Genomic DNA, 15,557 nt, shown 5'->3' with positions numbered 1-15,557 from the left:
TGAAGAGCATAGAGATTGCCTTCACGAATACCCTTCATTACAATCAAAGAACCACGAACAACCTTCTTTACTCCATTCCATGTTACAATCTTGCAACTACCGGAGTCTAAGGCACCAACAGAGATGAGGTTCTTTCGCAAATCAGGAACCTGTCTAACATCCATCAATGTTCTAACCACTCCATCATGCATCTTGATTCTAATTGAACCAAGCCCCACCGTTTTACATGAATGGTTATTACCCATCAACACGGTTCTACCATCAGTGCTTCTATAGGTAGCAAACCACTTCCTATTTGGACACATATGGTAAGAGCATCCAGAGTCAAGAATCCACTTACCGGAGGTTTCTTCATCACAAGAGATGGTGTAGCACTCATCGCTTTCCCCTCCTTTCGAGGCATAGCTTACCTCTTGCTTGACTTGCACCTTCCCACTGTTGTTGTTCTTATTGTTCTTCTTCCAACCATTTTTGTTTGGACAATTCGCCTTGAAATGCCCAAGCTCGCCACATTTGAAACAAGACCTTTCCGCAAGAGGTCTAGAACTCGATCTAGATTTTTCTCCCTTGCCCTTTGGTCGCATATTACTTCTACCCCTTACAAATAATCCTTGAGCTTGTTCCTTGTTACCAATGGTAGACATGCCACTAGTTGCAATCTTTCGAAGATCATCTGCTAGAAGTGACGTTCTAGTGTCCTCCATCACAAGTTTATCACCCACAAGTATCAATGTTTGTACTAGGTTCTCGTAAGACTTTGGCAATGAAAGAAGTAGTAGAAGTGCTTGATCCTCATCATCTACATCCACATCAATGTCCTTCAAGTCCGATATGATCCTATCAAACTTGTTGACGTACTCTCGGATTGGTGTACCTTCATCCATCTTGCAAGTATACAATTTGGACTTCAAGTAGATCCGATTTGTTAGAGTCTTCATCATGAAGGTCGCCTCCAACTTTGTCCACACCTCCGCCGCCGTTACCTCACTATCAACCAAGAAAGCAACATCTCTTTCAAAGCAAAGAATGATAGACGTTCGTGACTCAAGATCTAGCTCTTCCCAATCCTCGTCCGACATATCAACGTGCTTCTTCTCCTTTCCCGCCAATGCCTTGTGCAACTTTTGAGAAATCAACAAATTTTTCATTTGCATTCTCCAATATGAAAAATCATTCTTCCCATTGAATTTCTCTATCTCATACTTCCCAATCTTCACCATTCCTCTAGTAGACATAATTTATTCACTTGTTTGCCGAAAATAAACCACAAAAGTTCACTTGGAAATTTTCACAAACACCTTGTGCACAACAAAGTTCAAGCAACTCACCACAAAATCGAAGCTTAACCACCTTGATTTAGGAAGAAGCTCTGATACCAAATTGTTGAGAAAATGACCTTCCAAAGGTTGCCCAAGAAATTAAGCTTGACAATATGAAAATTCTCAAACCACTTGAAGAACAAGAAAATGGGGAAGAAATGATTTTCAATATATAAATGAAGAACAATGGATTGGATTACTTGAACAAGCCTCAAGTTAATCCCCAAGAAAAGAAAATAGCTTTGAATTTATACCCAAGAAGAACAACCTCTTACTTGTTAAATTCAATCCAAGCTCTCTCACTTTTCTCTCCAAAAAACGGGTTACAATGAAGGGGAAAAACCAGCTATATAAATAGCTGAGTCGGGCGCCATGACGCCCATGAGTGGCGCCATGGCGCCAAGTTTAGGCAGAACCTTGGGCGCCATGGCGCCAGCATCACTGGTCCATTTTTCAAGTTTGGGCGCCATGGCGCCTGACTCCCTGCACCACCTCTATCTCACACTTAGTTTGTTGATCCTCTTGCTCAACGGTTTTCTTTAAAGAATCTTGATTCTCTCTCTTACTTTCTTGGGGTTGAAGTTTTTCCACATTGCCAAGGTATATTACTCTCTCAATATCGATATATTCTTGATTTATTGCATAGAAATCAAATGGCAAATGCAAAATCAATCATCATACCATTACTATATCGTTATTCTCCTACTCTAATTTCAAGTTCACCACTTTTTTATCCAAGTATCGTGCAATTATAGGGAGCCTTCAATACCTGTCAATCACTCGTCCAGATATATCTTTTTTAGTTAACAAGTTATCATAATTTAGGCATCAATCATCTACTGAACATTGGATTCTTGTTAAGCGATTATTGCAATATTTATTTGGTACTTCGAATGAAGGCCTTCTTCTTCATCGTGAGTCTCCCTTTTCTTTTCAAGCATTTTTAGATGCAGATTGGGCTGGTAATAAAGATGATTACTCATCAACTGGTGCTTATCTTGTTTATCTTGGTCGAAATCTTATTCTTGGAACTCTAAGAAATAAAATACGATTGCTCGTTCTTCTACAGAGTCTGAGTACGGCTTACTCACTGCAACTGCTGCAGAACCTAGTTGGGTCTGTTCTCTTCTCACGAAACTTGGGTTTCACTTTGCCTCATTCAGCTGTTGTACATTGTTATAATGTTAGTGCAACCCAGCTGTGCTCTAACCCTGTTCTTCACTCTCGAACAAAACACGTGGCTATTGATTATCACTTTATTCGAGAAAAGAGTTCAATTAGGGGTCCTTTGCGTGGCTCATGTGTCTTCTGTTGATTAGCTTGCAAATGCTCTAAAAAAGCGTTATATCAACCTGTTGTTAGTTCAAAGTCAATATTGGCCTCTCGTTGTCTTGTGGTCCATCTTGAGGGAGCATATAAACTGTATTTGTATTATTTGTAATTTGAAGTTAACTTTTGAAATTATTTGGTTATGATCTTCTTATCTGTAAGTTATTAATATCACTTCTTCCTTAGGTATAGACATACATCTGTAAAGTCTGTTAATCTGATGTGTATATACTCTTGAAATCAAAAGTGTGTGAGCAATTCTTCTCTCATTTTACCATTGTTTATAATGCTAATGTTGTACAAGAGTATTTCAACTCAGTTGCAATTTTATGTGAAAGTTCTAAATCCATGGACTTCAGTAAACACATAAAATCGAATTTTGTCATAATGCATATAAACTTGAGCACCAACTACAATAAATTTAATCCATGTAAAAATCATATACATAATCACAATTCTCAAAACATTTAATACATAAATGGATTCATCCTATTTCTTGAATAGACACAATATATCATGATTGTCAAGTAATGAGACTCTCTCAAGTTGATCGTATAATATTAAAGTTGACAAAATAGAGATCAAATTCAATAAGCTAGTATACATGAAACCGCGGCATTCAAATATAGGTATCTATTTAACATTTACGGAATGTACATGAACATATTGCATAAAATTTTAGATTTTATGCAGAAATTAAAAACATAAAATGCACGATAAATTTTGTCTTAAGATTTTTTGTTTATGCAATATCATGATTCTTATTGCAGATATAATATAATACGCACAGATCATTGGGAAAAATACACGTACATAAATTATATACATATAATTATTAGGAACATGTTAACGTGTATGAAATCGGACAAAGTTTGATTTTACCGAAATTAAATATATAAAGTAGAAATGAAAAATGCATAAATATGAATTCAATCGAGACAAGAGTTAAAATTTTATCTCCTTAAGGTGATAATACCCTGCACAGGTGCTAACGATTTTTCGGCATTCGTCTCTCAAGATATAAAGACCACATCCCGCAATAGGAATACTCCAAATTACATAGACCAACGAACTTACTGATGTTTTGAACTCTTTTTTTATGAAACTCGACTCAAAACAAATGCAGAAATTATTTTGAAGTGAATATACATTGATGTAACATGCAAAGATGAAAAATGATGAATGAAAATTTCAAACACCTAGGATAGGGATGTTAATGGACCAAGCTGAGCCGGCTCGGCCCTTACACGCACGAGCTCGGCTCGCGCTCGTGGCGAGCTTGAGCTCGGCTGGTTCATTTTGGGCGAGCTCGGCTTGGCCCACGAGCTCGTGGCTCGTCTGAGCTCGTGGGCTGAGCCAAGCTTTGGCTCGCGAGCTCATCCCTTTTTTTTTAATGCAAAAAAAAAAAAAAAAAAAATAATTTATTTTTTAAAAAAAATTAAAATAAAGACAATTTTTTTTTTTTTTTTTTTTTTACTTCTATCATATAGTAATATTTTCTATAAAGTATTAAATAATTATGTAATGAAGACAAAAATTTTTTAAATACATTTTTTTCGATTTCATTTTAAAGTAGATAAAATGTAAATTCTCATCCTTTTATCCGGACTTGGGAACAGCTACATTAATTTTAAGTAGGCAGAATTAAAAATTGTACGCGAACAACTTGTTGTAACGTGTATAATTTTTTAAAGAAAATTAAATTTAACGACTAAAAAATAAGAAATTTTGATTAATATAATTAAATCAAATATCACTTACCTGGAGACATACAATTTCGGCGTATTTATCTTACAGTCGAAAATGTGCGTTCTGCCAATCCTTCACATATATTAACTTCTTTTATCCAGCTCCTCACATCGATCAAAATCCTTTTATCTGCACTAAAAGTGGACTCCGAAGCAACAGTGCTAACCGGAAGTGTTAGCACTTTCGCAATTGCAGAAACAATTGGCCAACGTCTTTCATACTTTCGCCAGAATTCAATTACTTCTTCTGAACTTTTTTTAATTGTTTTGTCTGTTAGTATATTTTGATTGAAGTAATCAATTAATTCGACAAACATCGCATTTTTAATTGCGGTCGATGTTTGATGAAATGCAGATATAGACGACAAGGCACTAGATGAACACATTGCAGTTACATCATATCTATATATATTAATGCCTTAAAATAAATTTATTATTTCGGCATTATCTTCTTCAATTTCACCCAAAAGAATAGGTGCAAAGGGTACCCGACTAACATTCGCACATATTCATTCCGCATATAATTCATACATTCCATATAATATTTGCTCTAAATTTCTATAGGTAATAGGTGTATCAAACTTTAAGGCTTTATTGATTTGATCAATTACGTATTTAGTTCCCAATAAATTATATCTGGGGTCCATTACGCATGCTAAAGGAAATAGCAAAGGCAGGTCTTCCCCATAGTTTCTAAACTTTAATTCCATAGCAATTATAATTTCACTAAAATTAGGATCATTTTTATATTTTGTAATTATATAAAGGCGTTTAAGCACCATACAGCTTGTGGAATAATAAACGCGCGATAAAATCTTTGTGGTCTCATAAAAAGATGTCAAAAGTTTTTTAACTTGCAAAGCTAAAACCCAATTGGATTCATTCAACATAGCATTGTCATCGCTTCTAACGTGTCTATTGTAATAAAAATCAGTTACTAAATGTTCAAAACTTTCACACGACTTTAATAACAAATAATTAGAGTTCCATCTATGGCCTACGTCACTAACAAATGTTTTAGCAGTCGTCACCCCTAGTTCGGCACAAAAATCTTCAAAAGCTTGTTTTCTATTAGAGGAGATTGTAATATATGGCAGTGTATTCTTAATCCTTTGAAATTCTTCCTTTATATATTTGAAGTCATCTTGCACAATTAAATTCAAAATATGGCACACACAACGAATATGAAACAAATGCCCACCAAAATCAGGTTGAAGTACCCTACACAATTTATCGATGACTACCTTATTAACAGTATGATTATCGAAAGTAAAAGATCGAATTTTAGTCTCGCAATTATATTCTCTAATAATACTGATAATAGCATTATATATATTAGTAGCATTGTGATGATACTCAATAATTCTAAAAGCAATAATTTTTTATGCATGCACCAAAGTGGGTCTATATAGTGTGTAGAAGCAGAAGTTAAAGATATAATACCCCCATATTGTTGCAAATCCATAATTATTTGTTGTTTTGAATAATTGAAATATTGTATTGTATTGGCACGAAGAGGGTTTCAACTTACCTCAACGTACCTTGGTTGCAGATATTCTTTCACGTAGATGACGAAGTGTTGGTTGTTGGTAATAGTTAAAGGCAACTCAGTGGCGGCAACAAATTTTACCATTTTGGTTCGAACTTTTTCCTCCAAATATATCCACATAGATAGGGTTGAAGTCATAGAATCGACGCCTGGACTGCCAAATCACAATTGTGTTTGACTGGTTGGAAGAAGTTCATGTCTGGCCGCACATGCTTTATAGTGGCGGTTGAGATGGGTGGTACCGATTCCTTTTTACCATGCCAATCTTTGATGGAAGTATTTACATACTATCTTAGATTCTACGAGGCCATTGACGACTTTTTTCGTTGAAATCAACTTAAAGTGATCCCAACATCTTACTTATTTTTTTCCCTTTCACTTTCTTCTCGCATCTGGGATGTTAATTCTCTTCATCCTTAGGTTCAGCTTTGAGAACATTAATATCATCCAAATCAATTGGATTGTGGCTTCCATGACCGTGAATGTAAACATCCTCAATTATGAGTACGTCATTTAGAGGGGAAAATTCATTCCGAAATTGACTTTGCAGCGTCATAAGCGACTCGCCATGTGGCCTACATCCTGTATGGAACAAGCTCTCAACAAATGAGCGATGACCCATTTGTTTGATTGTTTGTGATGAAATCCAAATATAATAACTAGTAAAAGTATAAATATAGTGAGAAACGAGAATTGGACAAAATTTCAATAAATATAGTGAGAAATGAGAATTGGATGAATTGAAATTGAAACTGAATAAATTGTAAAAAAATAAATCAATAAAGTATATTTTGCACAAGAGAGTTGAAACTTCAAACTTGATAGATAGAGAATTAATTTTTGAGATAGAAAAATATTGGGGGTTCATGGGGATATTTCTAGACGTGGGGGAAGAAGGAAAAAAAAACAAAAAATAAAAATTTAGTGTTAATGTTTACCTAAAAATTGACCAAAACGGTCACTTTTTCAAAAAAGTGACCGTTTTGGTCACTTTATGACACCAGCAGTTCGCCTTCTATGCGAGCCAAGCAGGATCGGCTTGCGCTCGGGCTCGTCTTTTATGAGCCCGAGCCACCCACGAGCCCCGTTTTCACAAGCCGAGTAGGTGAGCCACTTGACCTCTCTGCTCGCACTTGGGCTCGTCTTTTTACAAGCCCAAGCTTCTCACGAGCCCCATTTTCAAGAGCGGAGCGTGCGAGCCACTCGGCCCAATTGCCATCCCTAACTTAGGGTCTATATTTAATTGTTGGAAAGTTGTGTCTTGAAAGACATAATTGTTCAAAAAGACACAATTATTAGAATTAATCTCTATACATGAAGAGAAATGCCTATTAAAAAATAATAATTTCAAAAATCATGATCTTTCATATAGAAAGACACACATTTTCAATCAAAGCGATTCTAAAGTATTTCATAATATTTTACATAATTTTTCAACAATTTTATATATTTAAGTGGCTTAGGTTTGACTTTAATTTCTCATTTACTGACTAACAATTTTCACCTAAATAATCATTCACAAATTTGGTCTATACAAATTTTCAACAGCCTCGGGAACACCATTCAAGCTGCCATGGAATACAAACTTACTGAGGGCATGTTTGATTGCAAAGATGGAATTTGGTGAAAAGAAAACAAATTTCAGGGAATTGAATTGCCTAAAAATTATTTTCTTGGGAATTATAAATTATTGTGTTTGATTGGTATAATTTTTCACATGAAAAATGTTGAAATAAAAGTAATTTTTAGTGGTCGTTTGACTTTGTTTTACATAAAAATTGTCAATTAAAGGGATAGATTTTACTGGTATTGGGATGGAATTTGTTTCCATTGTCAAAAAAAAAATTCAAGAAAATCATCTATATTTTGGTGTTCGTTTGATTTTGTTTTACATGGAAATTGCCAATTAAAGGAAAATATTTTTTTTTTACAATAATTCTTAAAATTTATTTCCATTGCCAACAAAAACAAAATAACAGATCAGCCTAGAAAACCAATTCCCACCATGGATTTCAAGGAAAACCAAGAAATGTTGCAAACCAAGAAAACTATGAAAGGGAATTCCATGAAAAAATTTTGCTATCAAACATAACAAAAAGTGGAAATTGGAAAATGAATTTCATTTTTCATGAAATTGGGTGCCTATCAGACAGACCCTAATAGTAGTTGTGGAGATGTATTGCATCAAGTGTGCAGTTTTGGTAGTTTTTCACTTGCATCTTCGAGCCTGTTATGCCTAGTTTGGGCCACTTCATAAATACTATACTGCTATTGGGCCCTCTTTACTTGCGAAGTCCCCAACTTTCAAAGATCTTTGCCGAACCTTTGAATTATATTATTTGAGCCATTTTCTTTTATGAAGCCTCGTGCTTTCATCCAATTGATCCGAATCAAATCTTCTAGCTTTATCATTTTGCCTCTCATCAAAATATTTGAGACTTGGACAGAGTAAGCCAACTTCAAATGGAGCTATAGCTTCGGTCTAAAGTAAATTACCGACCCTAATTATTGTCGAGCCATAATTATTGCCGAATCCTTGTAAAATTCGGGTTTGCCCTACTTTATCTTATAAATAGGAAGCAATCTAAACCTTATTATATCATATCAACTAGAGAGAAAGAGAGATTGGAGAAGATATGATTGATATTTTTTCTTGTAAACATTTTTTTCATAATAGTGAATTACTGCAAAGATGGGAGATCTATCATTGAGGCGAACCTCTATAAATTTTGCATGTTCTTGATTGTTTATTTTCTTTCTTTAAATTGATTGCATTTAGTGGGATAGAATTAAGATTTATAATTCTTAGCATGAAGGCCATAGAAAATAGAATTTCATCCGTTGTGATTCGGGTCGAGTGGTGGTGTGGTATGCCCATAGAATCTAGGACAACACATATGTCCATAATTCCTTGCCATTGTCGAACTTTCTCTTCAAGATGCCATTAAGGTTTTTATTAATGGCCTCGACTTGCCCATTGGACTGGGGATAGTATGGAGGAGGAAAAAAAAGATATTTTGAACACCAAGTTCATCACACATTCTTTGCAACCATTTCTTTCAAATTGAATACAAATACTTGATATGACAGAATATGGGATGTCAAACTTTCAAATTTTATCCATTAAGAAAAAATTCAGAAGAATTAGCTTCCATTATCTTTGGAGCTCACAAGCTCAGAAACAGCATCAGTATAACTGTTATGACTCCAGGGATTTGGGCGAGTTCAAATTTTCAAAATGCTCCATTACTTTGCTCAAGTACGAGATCTTGTTTTTCTCTATTTCCGTGAACTTTTCATTTACTTAACTCACCATTGGTTGAGAATTGCTGTTAACAAAAATCATTTTCACATTGGTTTCTTTGGCCAAGTGAAGTTCTGCCAAAGAATTTCGTACACAAACATTTTTGTTGGTTGCTTTGAGGTAAATTTTGAGTGTACAACTTAAAATTGCCATCTGGGTTTATCAAAGTTCCTAGAAAGTTGAAGCATTTGTTATTTATTTTAAATCCGAGAATAAAAGGAAAATTGGGCTGATATAAATTATTGAGAGACTAGTGTGAGATATTGGAAAGTTATATTTGTGTTACTTGATTGATTGAAAGTGAAAATGTTTGGATTGAGGACCGAAAATTTGAAAAAGTAAAGTTAGACACCAATTTCGTTTTACGTTTGAAAGTTTGTGTTGGACGTTGTGAAATATTTGAATTAGATAATTCAAAATATCTAAAGAGATGACTTCTCTTTTTTCCCTTTTCTTTTTATCGCGACTTGCAACAAATGATGGATAAATAAAGAATTATTAAAATGCAAGACAACTCTATTTGATTAACTCGAAAAAATAGTTCTTACGATCTCTCCCATTACTAAGACATGGAATCAATCAAAATTTGGAGGCAAATAAATGTTAAGGCAGTGGCTAGAAATTCACATACCAACTAGCATTATAAAATCACACAGTTGGGCCAGAAAGCAATGGACTGGACTGGACTAGGTTTCTAAAGTATATTACTTGGAGTCAAACCTATTCTAAATGGATCGGTCCAATTTGTATAGCCTAGTTTGATTAAATAATACATTGCACAGTTCTAAATTTACACGGGAAAAGATACAGAAACATAAATTAGATGAAAAATCTGAAAGCGGATGAATTTCATTTCACAATTAGAATGGCACGTCAGAAAAATAATGTAGTAGAGAACTACATGAAAAGAAAATAAATAATAGTAAACCAAATTGACATTAAATTATCTAACCTTTTATAAGCATGAAAACTATTATATGGCCAATATTCGATTGGTCGATCACTATCATTACAAAACTTAACAAAACTGAAAAAAATAAACCATAAGAATTGTATACAAAATTTGTCTTAACAAAATTTAACAGAAGTTGCATTTATTCACCAATGTATACAAAGGTTAAAACAAATTAATCTAACAAATTATAGTTGGACACTTATAGTGAATGAACAAATTTTTTTAGAAAAAAATAAAAATCTTCAGACAAATTCAATATCAAAAAACAAATAAATAAAAAAAAATTGGGAGATTCAATTTTGGGTCTAGAACCAAGAACAAACCAATCTCATTGTTTCTAAGTTCTAATACCCATTATCAAATTTAACCTAAGAATTGATTTGAATCACTCGATATGATTTCAGTTTGGGTTTGGTTTGAGAATTTTTTCCATCCCACAAGGTACGTCCACCACGTGAAATAATGGTCTAATGCTTTCAATTCTTTTAAGGAAATGATTCATAAATACAATAGAAAACTACCTTTTTTTGGTGATTATAGTACCTAATCAATCGTTAATAGCAGAAAATTTCTCCATCACAAGATGCTTGTAACCCAAGTTTTAGCCATTTTCTTTCACATTAGTTGAGTAGGTGGAGCGAAGAGGCGACGATTAGCGGAGGCGGAGGATTGGAGGAAGGGTGGAATTGAAATGAAAATTGAATTTGAATGGAATGGGGAATGGGTTGTAATTAGTCGAAAATGGGTGTATATAATGATTGGGTTATTGGGCTTCCAATCTTGGCTGGGTTGGGCAGGGAATTAACATAAAAAAAATAAAAATAAAAATGGGCCTCGATGGTTGAGCCCAAAAGTTATATGCCTGCAATGGACTTCATTGGGTTCCGCCCATGACCGGTTCGAAATCAACTTCTGTTACTGGACAATCGGAGCCTCAATAAAGCCACAAAGTAACATTTATTATTTATTTTAAATCCAAAATAGAATAAAATAAGGGACCTCTTTGAGTTATCCGGCAAAATTCTTTGAAAGTCATAGCATTTTCTTATTTATTTTAAATCCGAGAATAAAAGCAAAATTGGGTCAATATAAATTATTGAGAGACCAACGTGAGATATTGGAAAGTTATATCTACGTTACTTGATTGATTGAAAGTGAAAAAGTTTGAATCGAGGACTGAAAAATAGAAAAATAAGGGACTGTTCTCTTCGTGTTTTAGTTTTGTAGTTTTGAGTTTTGAATTCATTTTGGGTTTTGCATTTTGAGTACCTATTTTAAAATTGCTAAAAATACGTTTTCTTTGTCATTCTGAAGAATTGTTTTTCAAAATATAAAATTGAAAAACGCTTTTACTTTGAAATTTTGAGAATTTTTTTAATAATATTTTATTTAAGAAATATGATTATTCAATAAAATTTAATAGTTTAATATAAATATTGTATTAAATAACATATAAATTTTGAAGTTGGTGAATCTTGAAATATTTTTTTGCAACACAATTCAATAGATATTATTAGAAGTTTATGTGTCATGGCAAAACAAGTAGACACTACACAAAATATAAAGTACATCCCCGAAATCATAAAACTTGTTGGACAGACTTTCAATATTTGCTAGGGAATATACACCAAATTGACTTTCAATACTGAATGGACTGCTATCACTTCCACTTGGTGGTGAATATCTTCATTTTCAATTTTATTAATTCTCTTATAGGTGGACCATCCATCTTAGCATCATCGATTTTACAATATTCATCCTATATATGTCCATTAAGCATTTCTTGAGTTGGTATGGAAATGGATGCATGAGGAAATTATGGAAATGAAGAACATTGCAGTTCAGTTCAAAAGCCTTAAAGTTGAAACCTGTGAGTCATTTCCGTGCACTTCGTTCTCAATTCTCTTCTTATGGATATTATAAGATTTCCTAAACACACCTAAGAAAAATCAGTCAATCCAAAAACCTTTTACATTGTTTATTCAAGAAGAGAGGGTATAATTTTGTACCAAACTCAATCCCGACTAGACATTCTTTTTCAATAAAATAATTTTGTACGTAAATTCAAAATTTTTCATTACTTTATAACCACTCATTCTTAAAAATCACTTTCTATAAAATCTGTTTTTTAAAAAATGGGGCTCACTGTCACCACATTTTCACATGCTGAGAATTACGATTACATCATACTCATTTTATATACATCAAAAATACATCGTCCATCTATGACACACTCGCCATGCCATGAAAAAGTAGTCTTACTAAACCTTGATGGAAGCATTTATAATTTTCGAATAAAAAAAGTCTGCCAAGTAAATACTAAATACACCCATAATACTAAAATCTTCGTAATAAGGGGGCAAAAATGAATTTTAAACTGCATTTGAATTGTAGGGAACAAAATATGCTAACATCCCACAAAATTTTCAACATTCAAAAGAATCAGTATGGCTCTGTTCTTCAACAAAGACATTCCATCTGATTCACGACAGACAAATACAAAGCATTGCAATAATTGTCTTGAGTTTCACTTATAAATAAAGCATTTCTTCACATTCTGTCTTCTCTCTGCCATGGGGCACAAGTGATGACTTCGTCGACCATTAAAATAATTGTCTTGAATGACTCGGATATCCCCAGCTCTGCCATTTTGCCAACCTACACAAAATAGCAACCATCAAAATAGCCATGGTGGAAATCACAAGCAAGAACTGTGAAACCGTAAAACATGCGATGCATAAGCCATATCTAAAATTTTACCATGTTCATTCTCGTCCGACCACGACATTGGTTCCTTATTCCTAACTTTGTGACCATCCATGTTGAAGCTATATTCATATACATCAAATTATTATCAAATATGTATGACCTTCCGTAGGCGATTTGAGGACATATTAATGTATTTAATTATAGTCAAAAGCATACCTAACACATGTACGCATAATTATAAGCATCAACATCTATACACACACAAGCATCAACAACAAACGATCCAACAAATCATAGAATATGGACAAAATCATCGTTTACGAATTAGATTTACCTAATTGAAACAGGGAGATCTATAGTTTACACCAAAAGAGTTTACACCAAAATCATCAACAACAAACTATCCAACAAATCATAGTATATTGAACATGTCATTTTTATTTTTTTTTGGGTACAATTTTACAAGACTCTCAGTACATATTTAATACAAAATATTATTATATGCGACGGAATTAATCAGTAAAGTTTAAATTCAATTTACTTTTAAATATTATTACAATCCTCCAATGGTGGCAGCCATGAAATATTAGATTTGATGGCTGTGGACAGACGCCAGTGGTTATATCCCAAGTCCAACCACACAACCAGAGAGAAAAATTGAGAAGAGGATTATTTACCCAAAACAAATTATTTCTTACGACTAAAAATCAAAGAAAAAGGATTTTAAAAAAACCGAGCAGTTATTCAGATTGTTATCTAATTAAAAATCGCAAATTCATAAATAAATGGATTATCTGTCCATAATTTCCTAACAATGTTTTCGTTGAAACTAAATACTGAATAAAAAAAATGGAATTCAGGCACAGAAGATATAAGGATTATATGTGTTAGACATTATGTTGTCAAACGACCTCCCGGGCGATGATGAGAACCAATTTTATCAGTCGACATGAATGACTGAACGATAATTCAACATCGAATAATGGATGAACCGACCAAACGTTGCTTTACCTATTGGACGGCTAATACTCTTTGTGGCTTGTTGATTTTTTCCATTGGAAGTTTACCCTAGTCGAGCCTACTTACCATATCCCTACTTACCTTATGTTGGCCACTTGACTTACTATATATATTGGTGTTTTCACCCTTGTTGAACCCGTCCAACGTTGAAGTCGTGAGAGAAACTGCCGTGTCCAGCCGTGTTCTTCTGCCTTCATCTTCTTCGTGATTTCTCCTCTACCCCAATTGCTTGAGTCTTTGTGAACCTTACCTGAGTGGTATCCATCCTAAGTGTGTGGATTAAATCAACAAAGCAAAGGAGGAAAGCAACCAAAGAGGAAGAGGCGCCGGCGGTATGGGTGACTCCAAAATTGATGTTGAATTCGGTTTTAATGGTTAACTGAGCCCGAAAATCATCGTGAGCAACAAGAGGAAGGTTCTAACATCTGGTATCAGAGCTTGGGTGGCAAAAAACGGCTCAAAATCGGCTGATTTTCGCACCTACAACCTAGAATCCGAATCTGAAAATTTGCAATTACTCACAAACCAAAGCTCGGTTGGACAAACGGAGGCTATACCCATCATCAGCAGGCCGAGGCGCTCCGGGAGAGGCGCACAGGATACGTATTTTGAAGCACTCACTATTTCAAATAGTAAATTCAACATTTAATCGAAAACGAAAAGAGCAATTAAGAAACCTGTTGTAGAAATTGGTGGAGAGGTTTACGAAGGTCTGAAGGCCCAATTTCTAGTAGAGATTGGTTGTTTGATCAATGGCTATAGACAATGAGAATAATTTATATTTTTGTATGTTGAACTTACAATCATGCAGTCTCTTATATAGAAATTGAGACTAACTACAATCCTATAATTAAGGAACATTCAAATTCAAAGTAAGCTGCTGGTAGAGGATTAAGGAATTGATAAGTTCTCTGGATTTGTCTCTGATATATCCTCATCTGAAATATCTGCCGAGTTGTTGGATGTAACAGATTCATCAACCTGATCTTCCACAATGACAAAACCTTTCCTGTCATAATAATACATATACACAACATAAATATACATGTATTTACAGATTCAGTGCAGAAAAAATTACAGATGAAAAATGGAAGAAATGCAGACGAAAATATAAATAATACAGAAAGATTAATACCTACCGAGATGAAGCTTGCGATGTACAAGTTTTATAGACTACGAGGGGCATAAAGTGGCGGCTTTCTTTAAAACCCTAACCCTAGTCCAAGCGGCGCAATTCTTTTGACCAATGCTAATCAATTTGAATTTTTTTATTTTTTTTTATTTATTTTTTTTTTTTTTACAAGGTGTCCGGGCTTGCGTCCGACTAGATTCTTGTCCCTGAACCTCCGGCCCCTCAGCAGCTCAGGGAGGTAAATCGCAGGATATACTCTTATTGGTTCCCAGGTTCCCACAACTCATTTCGACTCCTTCCGCAAAGAAGGTCCCCCACTCTTTTGATTGCACGACAGATTGATTTATTAGAAGACTTGTAATGTTTTAATATTCGTGTGGTAGATGATTTTCATCTATTTAGAGCATCTTCAATAGTTCTTTATTTTAAATAGCATTTTTTTTTTTCAAATAAAAAATGTTGAAAATAAGGAATGGAACTTTTTTATACAAA

At 34.1% G+C, this 15,557-nt stretch overlaps 1 protein-coding gene and 1 long non-coding RNA gene across 2 annotated transcripts in view; both read right to left on the bottom strand.

Moving 5' to 3' along the window:
* Positions 1-12,478: 12,478 nt before the first annotated feature.
* LOC111396795 lies at positions 12,479-15,170 on the bottom strand. Its single transcript, XR_002703066.1, has 2 exons — positions 14,611-15,170; positions 12,479-12,862 (listed from the first exon to the last, which is right to left on the bottom strand). It is a non-coding gene; the product is annotated as an uncharacterized LOC111396795 (long non-coding RNA).
* Positions 15,171-15,295: 125 nt separating this feature from the next.
* LOC111397815 (putative late blight resistance protein homolog R1A-3) overlaps positions 15,296-15,557 on the bottom strand; it is a 4,186-nt gene continuing 3,924 nt past the window's right edge. The window contains exon 3 of the mRNA XM_023024791.1: positions 15,296-15,419. Within this exon, the coding sequence (XP_022880559.1) occupies positions 15,296-15,419 (124 nt within the window). The remainder of the gene's footprint in view (positions 15,420-15,557) is intronic.

This window comes from Olea europaea, chromosome 7 (assembly GCF_002742605.1).
Source record: "Olea europaea var. sylvestris chromosome 7, O_europaea_v1, whole genome shotgun sequence".
NCBI lineage: Eukaryota > Viridiplantae > Streptophyta > Magnoliopsida > Lamiales > Oleaceae > Olea > Olea europaea.
This window is presented reverse-complemented; position numbering and strand designations above follow the sequence as displayed.